The 19,341-nt window shown below is 45.6% G+C and overlaps 3 protein-coding genes across 3 annotated transcripts in view; 2 read left to right on the top strand and 1 right to left on the bottom strand.

Annotated features, from left to right (window-relative positions):
* Window positions 1-4,059: 4,059 nt before the first annotated feature.
* LOC138354728 (uncharacterized) lies at window positions 4,060-5,923 on the bottom strand. The gene is made up of 2 exons (XM_069309188.1): window positions 4,355-5,923; window positions 4,060-4,221 (listed from the first exon to the last, which is right to left on the bottom strand). Exons 1-2 carry the CDS (start codon window positions 5,921-5,923, stop codon window positions 4,060-4,062), a joined length of 1,731 nt encoding a protein of 576 aa, XP_069165289.1.
* Window positions 5,924-8,465: 2,542 nt separating this feature from the next.
* Window positions 8,466-19,341, top strand: part of LOC123767433 (uncharacterized) — a 388,949-nt gene continuing 378,073 nt past the window's right edge. The window contains exon 1 of the mRNA XM_069309183.1: window positions 8,466-8,578. The gene's annotated coding sequence lies outside the window, so the exon portion shown is untranslated. The remainder of the gene's footprint in view (window positions 8,579-19,341) is intronic.
* LOC138354726 (major royal jelly protein 5-like) lies at window positions 8,687-9,427 on the top strand. The gene has a single exon (XM_069309185.1). The coding sequence runs from the start codon at window positions 8,687-8,689 to the stop codon at window positions 9,425-9,427; it is 741 nt and encodes a 246-aa protein (XP_069165286.1).

Genomic DNA, 19,341 nt, shown 5'->3' with positions numbered 1-19,341 from the left:
TGCGAGTTCATAGTAATATTGGAGAATTTAAAGAAACAGCGCGCGTGAATCTAGAAAACAAGCAAAGAGCTTCCGCGCGCGGGCCAGGCGATCAGCTGTTCTTGACACTTGATGAGGAGGGGGAGGTGTTGCCATCTAGTGATCGCAGACTATTCGTGGGAATTACCGGCCGTGTCAGGATCAATTGATTTATTTGTTATTGTTTGGCCTTGTGACATCTTTCATACATTTTAAGTAAAATACAATATTACCTTTGTGTTTTTATCATTCCCTCCATTGATCTTGTGGCTACATTATACTGAAAGCATTGAGTGATAACAATAAGTACCTGCCTGATTCCTGATCTTTTGAGTGTGACCTTGCCAAGGCTACCACTAATCCCACCAGTCCACTGATGGTGTTACTGGCCACCTAAAACACCAGTTGGCGACCTTGTGGTTTACCGTAGAGCCCGATTGTTGGGGAGGGCACATGACAGTCTAGTGAACGAGTCGTGTTCTCACTCTTTCTTGATCAGAGGCCATCGAGATTGACTGGGAGACTCTCCTGGCGTGCAGTGGCGCCGTAAGGATCGAGTGAAGACCCGCAGGGCTACGGTGAGTGACCTTGAGCATAACTATTGCTCACCTCAGACTAGAGTGAAGAGAGGTGAAACCCCAACAATATATATATATATATATATATATATATATATATATATATATATATATATATATATATATATATATATATATATATATGTATATATATAAAACAAAGAACACTGACCAGGCCAGGATTCGAACCCATGCCGTCTAGGAATACCCCTAAACGTACACAGTACCGTGACCACCGCAGCAATGATCGTCGATAAGGATTGGTGAGTCCTGGTGCTTATTAACTAAGCTCCCTGACTGACCAACCCCCGACGACACTCATGGATCCATTTGGGTACAGTTTTTCATCAAATTCTGGCGCATGCACGGGCTGCATGCACGGAATATATCTCTATTCAAGAGAAATTATACACATACAAGTGATGATGTTAGCCTTTTATATTAACTTTTAGTATTATCTAGAAGTATTAAGTTTGTTGTTAGTTACCTCGCATAATTAACACCACAAATTTACTGTATATAAATTCGGCAAAAACGCAGCTGTAATTTGGCTGGTTTTTATTTAAGCGCTGTCACTCCACTGTTTTAACACTCCACGAAATTGGTGGGTGACCTTGAAGTTGCTGTGCGGCTGGGCTGGGAGGTCGTGAGCAAAAGTTGGTCTCGTGACCAATGTCTTGTTCACTCATTTATTACACTAGTTTATTTAATTTGATGAACCAACAATGATCTAGAATTGTAGGATAATTAAGGATCCATCTAGGTTCAAAGGAAGCTATATATTAGGTATATAAAAACACGTTTATATGTGAATGGAACATTCTCAAAATTTCAAAGCAATTGGTGAAGAACTTTTGGAGATAAGTGATTTTGAACAAACGAACATTTACATTTTTATATATATAGTCTAGCTGTACCCGGCCACGTATTGCTTTGGCGCAGCAATGCATGTGCATTACTGAGCCACAGCAATTTTCCCCTGTTTCCCAGTCCTCCTCACCATTCCTCCATTCCCCGTCTTCTGGTCCTCCAAACCATTCCTCACTCCCCCATCCCCTCGTTCTCCTAATCATTCCCAACTCCACTGTCCTCTTGTCCTCCCCATCATCTCCCACTCCCCCGTCCCCTTTTCCTCCTTACCATTCTTCCCGCCCCCGGTCCCCTTGTCCTTCCCACCATTCTCCATTCCTCTGTCCCTTCGTCCTCACCATCCCAAACTCCCCTGTCTCCTCATCCTTCCCACCATTACCCCCTCCCCTGTCTCCTCGTCCTCCCCACCATTCTCCACTCCCTCGTGCGATGCATTCCCAAATGATCTGCTGTTTCCATCAGGAAATTGAGAACATCAAATAATCTGATGCTCACGTCACGGAAATATAAGAAAAACTGTTAAAAAAAACGAAATGAAAAAATGAAAAGATAAGAAATAAACTATTCTCATGAAATGAACAGTATGATAAACAACACAGCTCAATTTCAACTCAGTGTCACACAAAATAAGTAAATTAAAATTAAAATAAAACTAAATGTAAGCAAATTCAATTTATCAATGAAATCGGAAACATTTATATGGAATCGTAACATATTTAATATATCGCGTGTTGCTCTTATGTGCAACAATTGGCCCTGTTTTAAAAAAAAACATGTTTTTACCTGTCACAGGTGTGGCACCTATAGATATACTCTCGAGGTGAATGGTATGGTAAACAACACAGCTCAATTCCAATGCAATGTCTCACAAAATAATAATTACAAAATGAAAATCAATTGAAATCTATGAAAATTCAATTTGTCAATGCAGTCGGAAACATTGAAATGGCATCGTAGCATACTTAGTTTAGCGTATGTTGCTATTACTTACAACAGATGGCGCTGTTTTTCAAAAGAAGCATGTTTTTACCTGTCACAGGTGTGGCATCTATATAGTAGGTATATAAGAACACGCACCTATTCGAATGCAACGTTGTTTCAAAATTTTAAAGCAAGCGATGAAAGGATTCGAAGATTTCCCTCACATGAAAAACATGTGAAAAAATTAGTTAAAAAAAAAGGTTCCATCCCCCCCCCCCCCAGTCTTAGATGTGGCATCTAATCAATATGTATATAAAAACCTACTCGGATGCGAAGGGAACGTTGTATGAAAATGTCAAAGCAATCGGCGAAGAACTTTTGGAGATTAACTATTTTGAACAAACGAACATTTACATTTTTATTTATATAGATTCTAGTTACTCAAACTTCCAGATGTCAAAAATGGTTAGATGGATTACATTTACTCAATTTTGGTACTGATAATTAAGTTGATTGAAGGGAATTTTTTTATGATGTTTTCAGTCCAAAGATTGCTGTAATATGAATGTTTCCCTTTAATATAGCTGGTGAATCTAATAGCCACATGTGGCAAATGATATCCCATTTTCTATTGAAGAACTTTCCACTGTGGTTCATATTCTGTGTGAATAAACACTATTTCTAGGGTTAATTTGTTATTTACACAACAGCAGCAATATTATGTGCATATTGTATTAAATGTTACTAAATGGTGCCGGGTTTTCGGACTTCGTGTTAATTTCTGAGCCTTGCGTTGTTTGCTGTAGGTTTTTATATTATCAGGATAGTTACCATTTCTCCATCTGCTTCAAGAGTTCCAGTTTTGTGGTCTGTGAATCCATTTGTATTATGTATTCTAGTTACTCAAACTTCCATTATGTTTTATTTGAAGCACCACTAGTTTCTTTCTAAGTTTTCTTTCCATTACTTTCTGTCGGCATTTCGTTCGAAATATTACATCTGAGAACATATAATTCATTTCGGTTTACACTACTGCAATCACATGAGTTTCTATTCACTAACCAATTCTTTCATTTCATCTTCACTGGTTGTGGCCGTCAGAATCAATAAGCCAGATCTTTAATGCCAGATCTTCTTGACCACTCTATTTAATGAATCTGCGAGACACTTCTAATTACTTTTTCAAATGGTTTGGGTTACAAGAGGAAGATTGGTGCAATATTGTGTGGGGAGTGTTATTAGGGACCAGTGCGTGCTCTGTGAGGACCAATAGCTAGTGTCAAAGAGTTCCTAAAATAGTGAGAGTTAGATTAGGCCCAGCCCCCAGGGAAGACAATTCCAAGCAAATAATACTTGTCCTAATAGATCTGTAGTCTAAGAGTGATTAACATATTCTTCTCCAAACAGGGTAAAAGGATACTCCACTATAACCTTAGTACTTATTTATTAGCCCCCTAATAAACACCCAACAAAAATACAACAAATACTTTACCACTCGATCTAACGTTAACCCCCTCCTTGAATCCACATAGGCAGGATACACACAAACAGCATCTAAGGGTAAAGTCTACGTTGCTGAAGGGACCCTAGAACATGCATAGGTTTCAAAGTAAATAAAGGCACACGTGGTCTCTTAACCACCCAGAGTTAACGTCAGGGCTCAAACACTGGCTTAAGAGGACACCACTAATATCTTAGAACTCGCTGGCACAAATACTAAAGGATTAGTATTTGTGGATTGCTTCACAGAGTCTGCCCGCTCTGTGAGCAACAAGGTGATTTCTACGTCTGGCAGGGAAGACGGGAACATAAACACAGCAGGAATATAAGATACCTAGAATATAAGTTATATTAATAATTAAACATCCCTCTTACATAATCCAGTCCTATCAATTAATGTTCTAATATTTACTTAATTAAGAACCCACACAAAATCCCTCAGTCAGGACCTATCACTACCAAAATACTTGAGTGACTGATCCCTGCTTGACTATAAAAGAACCCAATTTGACCTCTGGTTTCCTGGTAGAGCCAATTAAGAACCAAAAGTCGTAACAGGGAGGAAGGAGTTCAGAGGAAGGGATACACTGAAAGATATGAATGTTTAGAGAGGAATAAAGTTGATGAATAAAGAGTTTAGAGTGGCTGAGAGGAAAAGAGAGGCAACACTGCTGTGAGCTAGGCATGAGCTGTGAGCTAGGCATGAGCTGTGAGCCAGGCATGAGCTGTGAGCTAGGCATGAGCTGTGAGCTAGGCATGAGCTGTGAGCTAGGCATGAGCTGTGAGCTAGGCATGAGGTGTGAGCTAGGCATGAGGTGTGAGCTAGGCATGAGCTGTGAGCTAGGCATGAGCTGTGAGCTAGGCATGAGCTGTGAGCTAGGCATGAGGTGTGAGCTAGGCATGAGGTGTGAGCTAGGCATGAGGTGTGAGCCAGGCATGAGCTGTGAGCTAGGCATGAGCTGTGAGCTAGGCATGAGCTGTGAGCTAGGCATGAGCTGTGAGCTAGGCATGAGCTGTGAGCTAGGCATGAGCTGTGAGCTAGGCATGAGCTGTGAGCTAGGCATGAGCTGTGAGCTAGGCATGAGCTGTGAGCTAGGCATGAGCTGTGAGCTAGGCATGAGCTGTGAGCTAGGCATGAGGTGTGAGCTAGGCATGAGGTGTGAGCTAGGCATGAGGTGTGAGCTAGGCATGAGCTGTGAGCTAGGCATGAGGTGTGAGCTAGGCATGAGGTGTGAGCTAGGCATGAGCTGTGAGCTAGGCATGAGGTGTGAGCTAGGCATGAAGTGTGAGCCAGGCATGAGCTGTGAGCTAGGCATGAGCTGTGAGCTAGGCATGAGCTGTGAGCTAGGCATGAGCTGTGAGCTAGGCATGAGCTGTGAGCTAGGCATGAGCTGTGAGCTAGGCATGAGTTGTGAGCTAGGCATGAGGTGTGAGCCAGGCATGAGCTGTGAGCTAGGCATGAGCTGTGAGCTAGGCATGAGGTGTGAGCTAGGCATGAGGTGTGAGCCAGGCATGAGGTGTGAGCTAGGCATGAGCTGTGAGCTAGGAATGAGCTGTGAGCTAGGCATGAGCTGTGAGCTAGGCATGAGCTGTGAGCTAGGCATGAGCTGTGAGCTAGGCATGAGCTGTGAGCTAGGCATGAGCTGTGAGCTAGGCATGAGCTGTGAGCTAGGCATGAGCTGTGAGCTAAGCATGAGCTTTGAGCTAGGCATGAGCTGTGAGCTAGGCATGAGCTGTGAGCTAGGCATGAGCTGTGAGCTAGGCATGAGCTGTGAGCTAGGCATGAACTGTAAGCTAGGCATGAACTGTAAGCTAGGCATGAGCTGTGAGCTAGGCATGAGCTGTGAGCTAGGAATGAGCTGTGAGCTAGGCATGAGCTGTGAGCTAGGCATGAGCTGTGAGCTAGGCATGAGCTGTGAGCTAGGCATGAGCTGTGAGCTAGGCATGAGCTGTGAGCTAGGCATGAGCTGTGAGCTAGGCATGAGTTGTGAGCTAGGCATGAGCTGTGAGCTAGGCATGAGCTGTGAGCTAGGCATGAGCTGTGAGCTAGGCCTCGTAGCCTGGTGGATAGCGCGCAGGACTCGTAATTCTGTGGCGCGGGTTCGATTCCCGCATGAGGCAGAAACAAATGGGCAAAGTTTCTTTCACCCTGAATGCCCCTGTTACCTAGCGGTAAATAGGTACCTGGGAGTTAGTCAGCTGTCACGGGCTGCTTCCTGGGGGTGGAGGCCTGGTCGAGGACCGGGCCGCGGGGACACTAAAGCCCCGAAATCATCTCAAGATAACCTCAAGATAACCTCAAGATAGGCATGAGCTGTGAGCTAGGCATGAGCTGTGAGCTAGGCATGAGTTGTGAGCTAGGCATGAGCTGTGAGCTAGGCATGAGCTGTGAGCTAGGCATGAGCTGTGAGCTAGGCATGAGTTGTGAGCTAGGCATGAGCTGTGAGCTAGGCATGAGCTGTGAGCTAGGCATGAGCTGTGAGCTAGGCATGAGTTGTGAGCTAGGCATGAGCTGTGAGCTAGGCATGAGCTGTGAGCTAGGCCTCGTAGCCTGGTGGATAGCGCGCAGGACTCGTAATTCTGTGGCGCGGGTTCGATTCCCGCATGAGGCAGAAACAAATGGGCAAAGTTTCTTTCACCCTGAATGCCCCTGTTACCTAGCGATAAATAGGTACCTGGGAGTTAGTCAGCTGTCACGGGCTGCTTCCTGGGGGTGGAGGCCTGGTCGAGGACCGGGCCGCGGGGACACTAAAGCCCCGAAATCATCTCAAGATAACCTCAAGATAACCTCAAGATAGGCATGAGCTGTGAGCTAGGCATGAGCTGTGAGCTAGGCATGAGTTGTGAGCTAGGCATGAGCTGTGAGCTAGGCATGATCTGTGAGCTAGGCATGAGCTGTGACATAGGTATGAGCTGTGAGTTAGGCATGAGCTGTGAGCTAGGCATGATCTGTGAGCTAGGCATGAGCTGTGAGCTAGGCATGAGCTGTGAGCTAGGCATGAGCTGTGAGCTAGGCATGAGCTGTGAGCTAGGCATGAGCTGTGAGCTAGGCATGATCTGTGAGCTAGGCATGAGCTGTGAGTTAGGCATGAGCTGTGAGCTAGGCATGATCTGTGAGCTAGGCATGAGCTGTGAGCTAGGCATGAGCTGTGAGCTAGGCATGATCTGGGAGCTAGGCATGAGCTGTGAGCTAGAGAAAGGTTAAAAGATAAAAATGGACTAGAAGACGGAGAAAGGCAAGGAAAGGGAGAAGGAGAGTGAGAGGGAGAGGGAGAGAGAGAGGGAGAGGGAGTGGGAGAGGGAGAGGGAGAGGGAGAGGGAGTGGGAGAGGGAGAGAGAGAGGGAGAGGGAGTGGGAGAGGGAGAGAGAGAGGGAGAGGGAGAGGGAGAGGGAGAGGGAGAGGGAGAGGGAGAGGGAGTGGGAGAGGGAGAGAGAGAGTGAGAGGGAGAGGGAGTGGGAGAGGGAGAGGGAGAGTGAGTGGGAGAGGGAGAGAGATGCAAAAAGAGGAGTTAGTAGGCAGGGAGAGGATGGAGGATCAGGAGAGGTTTGAGGATTAAGAAGAGAGGGAAGCTCAGTGGAAGTAGAGGGGAGTGAATGGTTGAATGACAGTGAAGATGGGGTGATAGAGAGAGGAAGAGGAGTAACGAAAATTGTCATAGACATTAATATGTAATCACTGTTTACTTATTCTCTTACTATTCCTTATTGCCTTCGTAATTCTACATTTCTCAATAAAACTTTGCCAAAGTTATAAACCCTCTTTTAAGACATTTTTCCAAACGTATTCTCCTACATTAATGCTGGAAAACTAAGACAGAACAAGTAAGTAATGAATTAAGAACAGTCGGGTTCCTTCTCGACGCACAATCGGGAATTCCTGGTTTTAATCCCGGCGGGACGGAAATGGATGGGCACATTTCCTCTCACCTAATGCGGCTGTTCACCTAGCAGCAAGTAGGTACTCAGGAGTTAGTCAGCATCTTGTGGGGTTGCATCCTGAGCGGGGTGGGTAATTCGGCCTTGAGAGGGGGACCTCTATAAAAGCCAAAGCGTGTATGAATAGGCTCCGGGTTCCTGTCCCCTGACACACTGAATTATGAATTAATAATTATCAAAAGAAGGCACCATGCCAGGAAGATTGTGTAGCAATAAGGTAGAACAAGTCGCCTTTTGTTATTTTCATTATAAGAGCTTACCATGTGGGTTACTTCAACTTTATCTATTGCCAAGTTAACATCCAGACTTTTCAAAGTCTCTAATATTTCTGGCTTTTCATGTAACTATTCTCCCTGTTCTCCTCTCCTTGCTGCTTCAATAAGACAAATAATTATCACTTTCTGCTTCTTGTTTAATTCATTGCCAGAAAGTGTGTACTTGCATTTCCCAGACACGCTTGCTTTTGGGGTCGTGCAAAACAAAAATATGTTATCATCACAAAAAAGTCCTGATTTTAACGTGAGTTGACAAGGCCTGTAAGTTAACTGATGTTGTTTTAACAAGCATCCCTGTGTGTGTAATGTTTGGGGACTTCTTATTTAGTGAGCTGTTAGTTACATCTGACGTTTTCCCACAGGTCTACTACTTAGTGCTTGCGGCATCGCTGTGGAAATTCCCACAGACGGAATGGACCCCAGAAAGCATTCCAGACAGTGTCATCCTGGCAGACGGCCAGAAGCACTACCACCTCCCAGGTCAGTGACATTTCCTCTTTCATTACAGACACTTACCTTCAGGACATTGACACTCACCACCATAGAGAGTCATATCCAAACATATGGATAGTGGATACATTCAACCATATGGATGCATTCAACCATATGGATACATTCAACCATATGGATACATTCAACCACATGGATACATTCAACCATATGGATATATTCAACCATATGGATACATTCAACCATATGGATACATTCAACCATATGGATACATTCAACCACATGGATACATTCAACCATATGGATATATTCAACCATATGGATACATTCAACCACATGGATACATTCAACCACATGGATACATTCAACCATATGGATACATTCAACCACATGGATACATTCAACCACATGGATACATTCAACCATATGGATACATTCAACCACATGGATACATTCAACCACATGGATACATTCAACCACATGGATACATTCAACCACATGGATACATTCAACCATATGGATACATTCAACCACATGGATAAATTCAACCACATGGATACATTCAACCATATGGATACATTCAACCACATGGATACATTCAACCATATGGATACATTCAACCACATGGATACATTCAACCACATGGATACATTCAACCATATGGATACATTCAACCACATGGATACATTCAACCACATGGATACATTCAACCACATGGATACATTCAACCATATGGATACATTCAACCACATGGATACATTCAACCACATGGATACATTCAACCACATGGATACATTCAACCACATGGATACATTCAACCACATGGATACATTCAACCATATGAATCACATTTATGCAGTGACACGCACCTCTCTGTAGTGATGACAACCTCCATGGAAAAAGTATCTTACTTTATGAGGTGATATTCACCTTTCAGTTGAGTGACACTCGGTTTAAAGGTAGAAACACTCACCACCTCACTAACAGTTACACTCACCACCCCACTAACAGTTACACTCACCACCCCACTAACAGTTACACTCACCTCCCCACTAACAGTTACACTCACCACCCCACTAACAGTTACACTCACCACCCCACTAACAGTTACACTCACCTCCTCACTAACAGTTACACTCACCACCTCACTAACAGTTACACTCACCTCCTCACTAACAGTTACACTCACCTCCCCACTAACAGTTACACTCACCTCCTCACTAACAGTTACACTCACCACCTCACTAACAGTTACACTCACCTCCTCACTAACAGTTACACTCACCACCTCACTAACAGTTACACTCACCTCCTCACTAACAGTTACACTCACCTCCCCACTAACAGTTACACTCACCTCCCCACTAACAGTTACACTCACCTCCTCACTAACAGTTACTCTCACCTCCCCACTAACAGTTACACTCACCACCCCACTAACAGTTACACTCACCTCCCCACTAACAGTTACACTCACCACCCCACTAACAGTTACACTCACCTCCCCACTAACAGTTACACTCACCACCCCACTAACAGTTACACTCACCACCCCACTAACAGTTACACTCACCACCCCACTAACAGTTACACTCACCTCCCCACTAACAGTTACACACACCTCCCCACTAACAGTTACACTCACCACCCCACTAACAGTTACACTCACCACCCCACTAACAGTTACACTCACCACCCCACTAACAGTTACACTCACCTCCCCACTAACAGTTACACTCACCTCCCCACTAACAGTTACACTCACCTCCCCACTAACAGTTACACTCACCTCCTCACTAACAGTTAGGCTTACCTCCCCACTAACAGTTACACTCACCTCCCCACTAACAGTTACACTCACCTCCCCACTAACAGTTACACTCACCACCCCACTAACAGTTACACTCACCTCCCCACTAACAGTTACACTCACCTCCCCACTAACAGTTAAACTCACCACCCCACTAACAGTTACACTCACCACCCCACTAACAGTTACACTCACCACCCCACTAACAGTTACACTCACCTCCTCACTAACAGTTACACTCACCTCCTCACTAACAGTTAGGCTTACCTCCCCACTAACAGTTACACTCACCACCCCACTAACAGTTACACTCACCTCCCCACTAACAGTTACACTCACCACCCCACTAACAGTTACACTCACCTCCTCACTAACAGTTAGGCTTACCTCCCCACTAACAGTTACACTCACCTCCCCACTAACAGTTACACTCACCACCCCACTAACAGTTACACTCACCTCCCCACTAACAGTTACACTCACCACCCCACTAACAGTTACACTCACCACCCCACTAACAGTTACACTCACCTCCCCACTAACAGTTACACTCACCACCCCACTAACAGTTACACTCACCACCCCACTAACAGTTACACTCACCTCCCCACTAACAGTTACACTCACCACCCCACTAACAGTTACACTCACCACCCCACTAACAGTTACACTCACCTCCCCACTAACAGTTACACTCACCACCCCACTAACAGTTACACTCACCACCCCACTAACAGTTACACTCACCTCCTCACTAACAGTTACACTCACCTCCTCACTAACAGTTACACTCACCACCCCACTAACAGTTACACTCACCACCCCACTAACAGTTACACTCACCACCCCACTAACAGTTACACTCACCACCCCACTAACAGTTACACTCACCACCCCACTAACAGTTACACTCACCACCCCACTAACAGTTACACTCACCACCCCACTAACAGTTACACTCACCACCCCACTAACAGTTAGGCTTACCTCCCCACTAACAGTTACACTCACCACCCCACTAACAGTTACACTCACCACCCCACTAACAGTTACACTCACCTCCCCACTAACAGTTACACTCACCTCCTCACTAACAGTTACACTCACCTCCCCACTAACAGTTACACTCACCACCCCACTAACAGTTACACTCACCACCCCCCTAACAGTTACAATCACCACCCCACTAACAGTTACACTCACCTCCCCACTAACAGTTACACACACCTCCCCACTAACAGTTACACTCACCACCCCACTAACAGTTACACTCACCACCCCACTAACAGTTACACTCACCACCCCACTAACAGTTACACTCACCTCCCCACTAACAGTTACACTCACCTCCCCACTAACAGTTACACTCACCTCCCCACTAACAGTTACACTCACCTCCTCACTAACAGTTAGGCTTACCTCCCCACTAACAGTTACACTCACCTCCCCACTAACAGTTACACTCACCTCCCCACTAACAGTTACACTCACCACCCCACTAACAGTTACACTCACCTCCCCACTAACAGTTACACTCACCTCCCCACTAACAGTTAAACTCACCACCCCACTAACAGTTACACTCACCACCCCACTAACAGTTACACTCACCACCCCACTAACAGTTACACTCACCTCCTCACTAACAGTTACACTCACCTCCTCACTAACAGTTAGGCTTACCTCCCCACTAACAGTTACACTCACCACCCCACTAACAGTTACACTCACCTCCCCACTAACAGTTACACTCACCACCCCACTAACAGTTACACTCACCTCCTCACTAACAGTTAGGCTTACCTCCCCACTAACAGTTACACTCACCTCCCCACTAACAGTTACACTCACCACCCCACTAACAGTTACACTCACCTCCCCACTAACAGTTACACTCACCACCCCACTAACAGTTACACTCACCACCCCACTAACAGTTACACTCACCTCCCCACTAACAGTTACACTCACCACCCCACTAACAGTTACACTCACCACCCCACTAACAGTTACACTCACCTCCCCACTAACAGTTACACTCACCACCCCACTAACAGTTACACTCACCACCCCACTAACAGTTACACTCACCTCCCCACTAACAGTTACACTCACCACCCCACTAACAGTTACACTCACCACCCCACTAACAGTTACACTCACCTCCTCACTAACAGTTACACTCACCTCCTCACTAACAGTTACACTCACCACCCCACTAACAGTTACACTCACCACCCCACTAACAGTTACACTCACCACCCCACTAACAGTTACACTCACCACCCCACTAACAGTTACACTCACCACCCCACTAACAGTTACACTCACCACCCCACTAACAGTTACACTCACCACCCCACTAACAGTTACACTCACCACCCCACTAACAGTTAGGCTTACCTCCCCACTAACAGTTACACTCACCACCCCACTAACAGTTACACTCACCACCCCACTAACAGTTACACTCACCTCCCCACTAACAGTTACACTCACCACCCCACTAACAGTTACACTCACCTCCCCACTAACAGTTACACTCACCTCCTCACTAACAGTTACACTCACCACCCCACTAACAGTTAGGCTTACCTCCCCACTAACAGTTACACTCACCACCCCACTAACAGTTAGGCTTACCTCCCCACTAACAGTTACACTCACCACCCCACTAACAGTTAGGCTTACCTCCCCACTAACAGTTACACTCACCTCCTCACTAACAGTTACTCTCACCTCCCCACTAACAGTTACACTCACCTACCCACTAACAGTTACTCTCACCTCCCCACTAACAGTTACACTCACCTCCCCACTAACAGTTACACTCACCTCCCCACTAACAGTTACACTCACCTCCCCACTAACAGTTACACTCACCTCCTCACTAACAGTTACACTCACCTCCCCACTAACAGTTACACTCACCTCCTCACTAACAGTTACACTCACCTCCCCACTAACAGTTACACTCACCTCCTCACTAACAGTTACACTCACCTCCCCACTAACAGTTACACTCACGACCCCACTAACAGTTACACTCACCTCCCCACTAACAGTTACACTCACCTCCTCACTAACAGTTACACTCACCACCCCACTAACAGTTACACTCACCTCCCCACTAACAGTTACACTCACCTCCTCACTAACAGTTACACTCACCGCCCCACTAACAGTTACACTCACCTCCCCACTAACAGTTACACTCACCTCCCCACTAACAGTTACACTCACCTCCCCACTAACAGTTACACTCACCACCCCACTAACAGTTACACTCACCACCCCACTAACAGTTACACTCACCTCCCCACTAACAGTTACACTCACCTCCTCACTAACAGTTACACTCACCTCCTCACTAACAGTTACACTCACCACCCCACTAACAGTTACACTTACCTCCCCACTAACAGTTACACTCACCTCCTCACTAACAGTTACACTCACCACCCCACTAACAGTTACACTCACCTCCCCACTAACAGTTACACTCACCACCTCACTAACAGTTACACTCACCTCCCCACTAACAGTTACACTCACCACCCCACTAACAGTTACACTCACCTCCCCACTAACAGTTACACTCACCTCCTCACTAACAGTTACACTCACCTCCCCACTAACAGTTACACTCACCTCCCCACTAACAGTTACACTCACCTTCTCACTAACAGTTACACTCACCACCCCACTAACAGTTACACTCACCTCCCCACTAACAGTTACACTCACCTCCCCACTAACAGTTACACTCACCACCCCACTAACAGTTACACTCACCACCCCACTAACAGTTACACTCACCTCCCCACTAACAGTTACACTCACCTCCTCACTAACAGTTACACTCACCTCCTCACTAACAGTTACACTCACCACCCCACTAACAGTTACACTCACCTCCCCACTAACAGTTACACTCACCTCCCCACTAACAGTTACACTCACCTCCCCACTAACAGTTACACTCACCACCCCACTAACAGTTACACTCACCTCCCCACTAACAGTTACACTCACCACCCCACTAACAGTTAGGCTTACCTCCCCACTAACAGTTACACTCACCTCCCCACTAACAGTTACACTCACCTCCCCACTAACAGTTACACTCACCACCCCACTAACAGTTACACTCACCTCCCCACTAACAGTTACACTCACCTCCCCACTAACAGTTACACTCACCTCCCCACTAACAGTTACACTCACCACCCCACTAACAGTTACACTCACCTCCTCACTAACAGTTACACTCACCACCCCACTAACAGTTACACTCACCACCCCACTAACAGTTAGGCTTACCTCCCCACTAACAGTTACACTCACCTCCCCACTAACAGTTACACTCACCACCCCACTAACAGTTACACTCACCTCCCCACTAACAGTTACACTCACCTCCCCACTAACAGTTACACTCACCACCCCACTAACAGTTACACTCACCTCCCCACTAACAGTTACACTCACCTCCCCACTAACAGTTACACTCACCTCCCCACTAACAGTTACACTCACCTCCCCACTAACAGTTACACTCACCTCCCCACTAACAGTTACACTCACCACCCCACTAACAGTTACACTCACCTCCTCACTAACAGTTACACTCACCACCCCACTAACAGTTACACTCACCTCCCCACTAACAGTTACACTCACCACCCCACTAACAGTTACACTCACCTCCCCACTAACAGTTACACTCACCTCCTCACTAACAGTTACACTCACCACCCCACTAACAGTTACACTCACCACCCCACTAACAGTTACACTCACCTCCCCACTAACAGTTACACTCACCTCCCCACTAACAGTTACACTCACCACCCCACTAACAGTTACACTCACCTCCCCACTAACAGTTACACTCACCACCCCACTAACAGTTACACTCACCACCCCACTAACAGTTACACTCACCACCAAGTGAGGTATATTGTTTGTTGTTTGTTAGAGTGTAGACTGTATGAAGAGCTATTTCATTTAGCACTGAGCCAAACCTTGAGTCAGTTTAATTTCCTTAATTAATTGATATTTCGACCGTCCAGCTTTTTGTTGAGCTTAGGCTCAAATTAGATTTAGATATTATGTTTATTACTCCAGTCAAACGTATCTAAAGTATTAGCAATCTCTGACCGCTTAAATTATTGTTTGTAATATATGAGTTGAGCGCTTAGCTGGTGTAGGGAGTGGGCCGGTCCTTACATGTGGTCGACAGTATGGCTGCTCCTCCCCCACCTGGTGTAGGGAGTGGGCAGGTCCCAACATGTGGTCGACAGTATGGTTGCCCTTCCTCCGCCTGGTGTAGGGAGTGGGCCGGTCCCAACATGTGGTCGACAGTATGACTGCTCTTCCCCCGCCTGGTGTAGGGAGTGGGCAGGTCCCAACATGTGGTCGACAGTATGGCTGCTCTTCCCCCGCCTGGTAGAGGGAGTGGGCAGGTCCCAACATGTGGTCGCACCCAGGCCGGGAGGCGCATGGGTGAGGGAGAGGTCGTCGTACCAGTGTTGCCACACACACCAGCACCCAGGCGGGGAGGCGGCCGCGGGGAGGGGAGTGATGGGGGAGGCACTCAAGCAGGCTACAGTCAACACAGTCTGGAGTCAGCGTGTTCCCAGTCACATTCGGTGAGTGTAGTGTTGAAATGAAAGTGTTCTAGTGAATTGTCGAGTGTTTAAATTCTATAATAATTGTGAGGGCGGCCTCTCTTGTGTGGTGTCAGCCTCCCTTGTGTGGTGTCAGCCTCCCTTGTGTGGTGTCAGCCTCCCTTGTGTGGTGTCAGCCTCCCTTGTGTGGTGTCGGCCTCCCTTGTGTGGTGTCAGCCTCCCTTGTGTGGTGTCAGCCTCCCTTGTGTGGTGTCAGCCTCCCTTGTGTGGTGTCAGCCTCCCTTGTGTGGTGTCAGCCTTCCTTGTGTGGTGTCGGCCTCCCTTGTGTGGTGTCAGCCTCCCTTGTGTGGTGTCAGCCTCCCTTGTGTGGTGTCAGCCTCCCTTGTGTGGTGTCAGCCTCCCTTGTGTGGTGTCAGCCTCCCTTGTGTGGTGTCAGCCTCCCTTGTGTGGTGTCAGCCTCCCTTGTGTGGTGTCTGCCTCCCTTGTGTGGTGTCAGCCTCCCTTGTGTGGTGTCAGCCTCCCTTGTGTGGTGTCAGCCTCCCTTGTGTGGTGTCAGCCTCCCTTGTGTGGTGTCAGCCTCCCTTGTGTGGTGTCAGCCACCACTACCCCTGCCCCCAGCACAGCCCTCCCGCCATTTACCTGGGCCTGGCGTGGGAAAACTTACCGGTGAGAATTTATTAGTAGTATTTATTTATTATTATTTATTGTTCATTACATTAATTATAATTTATTTAAAATTATACTGTTTGCTTTGAAGAAATAATGTTTATCTCACCAATAAACCTCCTTCAGAAAGTTGGGGGTTATATGGATATATTTGGTTATACCATAATTAAATGGGTAACTTATTATTGAATTTAGTTAAAATTAAAAAATTAACTCTTCAAAGTTCATTTTTTTATTTTTATTTATGGTCTGACGCCTAGAAGCGTTTTGCAAGACTTCTCACATTTTCAAAGACTGATTTTTATGTACTCGTGTCATGCTTAAATTGGTTTTTGGGTGAGGTGATAGGATATAAATATTTTTGCATGTGGTGACAGGAAACAAATCATTCGGAAAAGACAGAACACGAATCAATGGGCATAAATGAGGCATGTTACCACGAGTATACATTTTATCTGCTTGCTTCTGTACTGGTTTGGGGTCTTTAAGTGGGTAGAATGTAATTATGTGTTAATTGGCTGTTTATTGATGGTTTTGACTTTTTGATGTGTAGTGCCTCTCTGATGTCGAGCCTCCTGTTATCGTTGTATCTGTCGATAATTTCAGCGTTGCTTGTTAAGATTTCTCTGGTGATGGTCTGATTGTGTGAGGAGATTATATGCTCCTTGATGGAGCCCTGTTGTTTATGCATTGGTAATCGCCTATAAAGAGACGTTGTTGTGTTGCCTATGTACTGAGTTCTTTGGGGCCGACAGTCCCCAAGCGGGCATTTGAAGGCATAGACGACGTTGGTTTCTTTCAAGGCGTTCTGTTTGGTGTCTGGAGAGTTCTTCATGAGTAGATTGGCCGTTTTCTTGTTTTTGTAGTAAATTGTTAATTGTATTCTGATTTGAGTCTGTGGGAATAACAATATCTTTCAGGACACTTTCCTCCGTTTTGTGAGCCGTTGAAAAGAAGTTCCTGTAAAACAGTCTGATTGAAGGTACAAGTGTTGTGTTAGTTGACTCTTCAGAGGTTGCATGGCGTTGCATGGTGAAACGCCAAAGAAAGAAGGCACAGAAGGAGGCATCGCAAAGAAAGAAGGCATCGAACCCAGAAAACACAGATGTTCGCACCTGTACACAACTAGTACACTGACCGTTTGACCACGCTGATCTTTAAAAGAGATCGAAACTTGGGAGTTCTTACTCAACATCTCGATCTCTCAAGGACACCCACTGTGGTAAGAGATCAGAATTCGTTTTTGATCAGTCAATTGCATTAGCAGGGAGAACACGAGTCACATATTAACACGTAAACTTGCCTAAACCACACACACAAAGGGCTCAACCACTGCAAGAGACTCGAACTCAGAAGGCACAGATATTCGCGCACCTGTACCCAACAAGTATTAGTACACAATTGGCCGAAATGGGTTTCCAGGTTTGTGGGTCTTGACACTCCCACACGCATAACCAGGCTTGTATTCCCTGATAACCTTTGGCAGATGGAGTCCAGATTTCTTTTTGTTCACAGTTTCAATCAATATGTTTACCTTGGTTTTCAATTCGGCTGTAGTGTCCTTCGTTACCCTTTGGAATTTAGTTTGATCGGAGAGGATGAGGTTCATTTTTGCCAGATATTCGTCTTTTTTTAAGAATAACGAATATGGCGCCTTGAGCTCGGGAGACAGTTTGGTGCTTCTGTAATTACCTCGAATCTTTCCTCCATTTGCAATAAGTTCAACCTTGCAAGGTGTCTTTAATGCTAACCTTCTAGATGTAACAGTTGTGAGGAAAGTGCCATAATGCTAATAGTGACTTCCCAGACAGGTACAAGCAAAGTGCCGTCAACGCCTACGTCGACCGAGCTCTCACTCGCAGCTCTGGTTGGAAGCATGTCGACGAGGAGCTCAGTAGAGTAAGGCAGATCCTAGTCAATAATGGCTTCTCTAAAGGAAGACGCTGACAACACTTGCTTGCACCTGTCCTGGCAGTCACTGTTAGCATTAAGGCACATTCCTATATTAAGAACATAAGAATGAAGGTAACTGAAGAAGGCCTATTGGCCCATATTAGGCAGCTCCTATTTACAGCCACCCAATCTCATTCATATATATATGTCTAATCTATGCAAAAACAATCAAGGGATCCTACTTATATTACTGCTCTGAGAAACATTCAAGAAAATACTGCCCGCTTAAATTAACCTGAACATGATTAGAGTAAAAATGAACACACACACACACATTGGTAGGTTTCCTATACACATTGACTTTGATACTCCTACCATGTTTCATGGTCTCCTATGAATCATGATGTCCAAAAAAGGCAGAACACATTCTCTTCATTCTCAGTTTTGAATTTAATTGACGGAACCAGCGAATTAAGCTGAATGAGAAAATCCGTTTAGTCACGGTTAACCGGCCACAGGAACAAAATATCGACAATGTATCTATACCACATCAAATTCGAGGGTAAAATCTTGGATAAGATATTCGTTTCGAAACATTCCATGTACAAATTGCTCAAAACCGGGGAGCGGGGATGACCCATAGCCAACCCTAATTGTTTGTTTATAAAAATGAATCATTAAAACTTAAATAGTTATCTTTAATGCACAATTTTATGAGTTCAACAATGGCGTTAGTAGGTCATTTTTAGTAGTGCTGGTATGTTCATATTTGCTCTAATCATCATGTTCGG

This window comes from Procambarus clarkii, chromosome 6 (genome assembly GCF_040958095.1).
Source record: "Procambarus clarkii isolate CNS0578487 chromosome 6, FALCON_Pclarkii_2.0, whole genome shotgun sequence".
Lineage (NCBI taxonomy): Eukaryota > Metazoa > Arthropoda > Malacostraca > Decapoda > Cambaridae > Procambarus > Procambarus clarkii.
The sequence above is the reverse complement of the archived record's forward strand: the minus strand, read 5'-3'. Positions and strand labels throughout refer to the sequence as shown.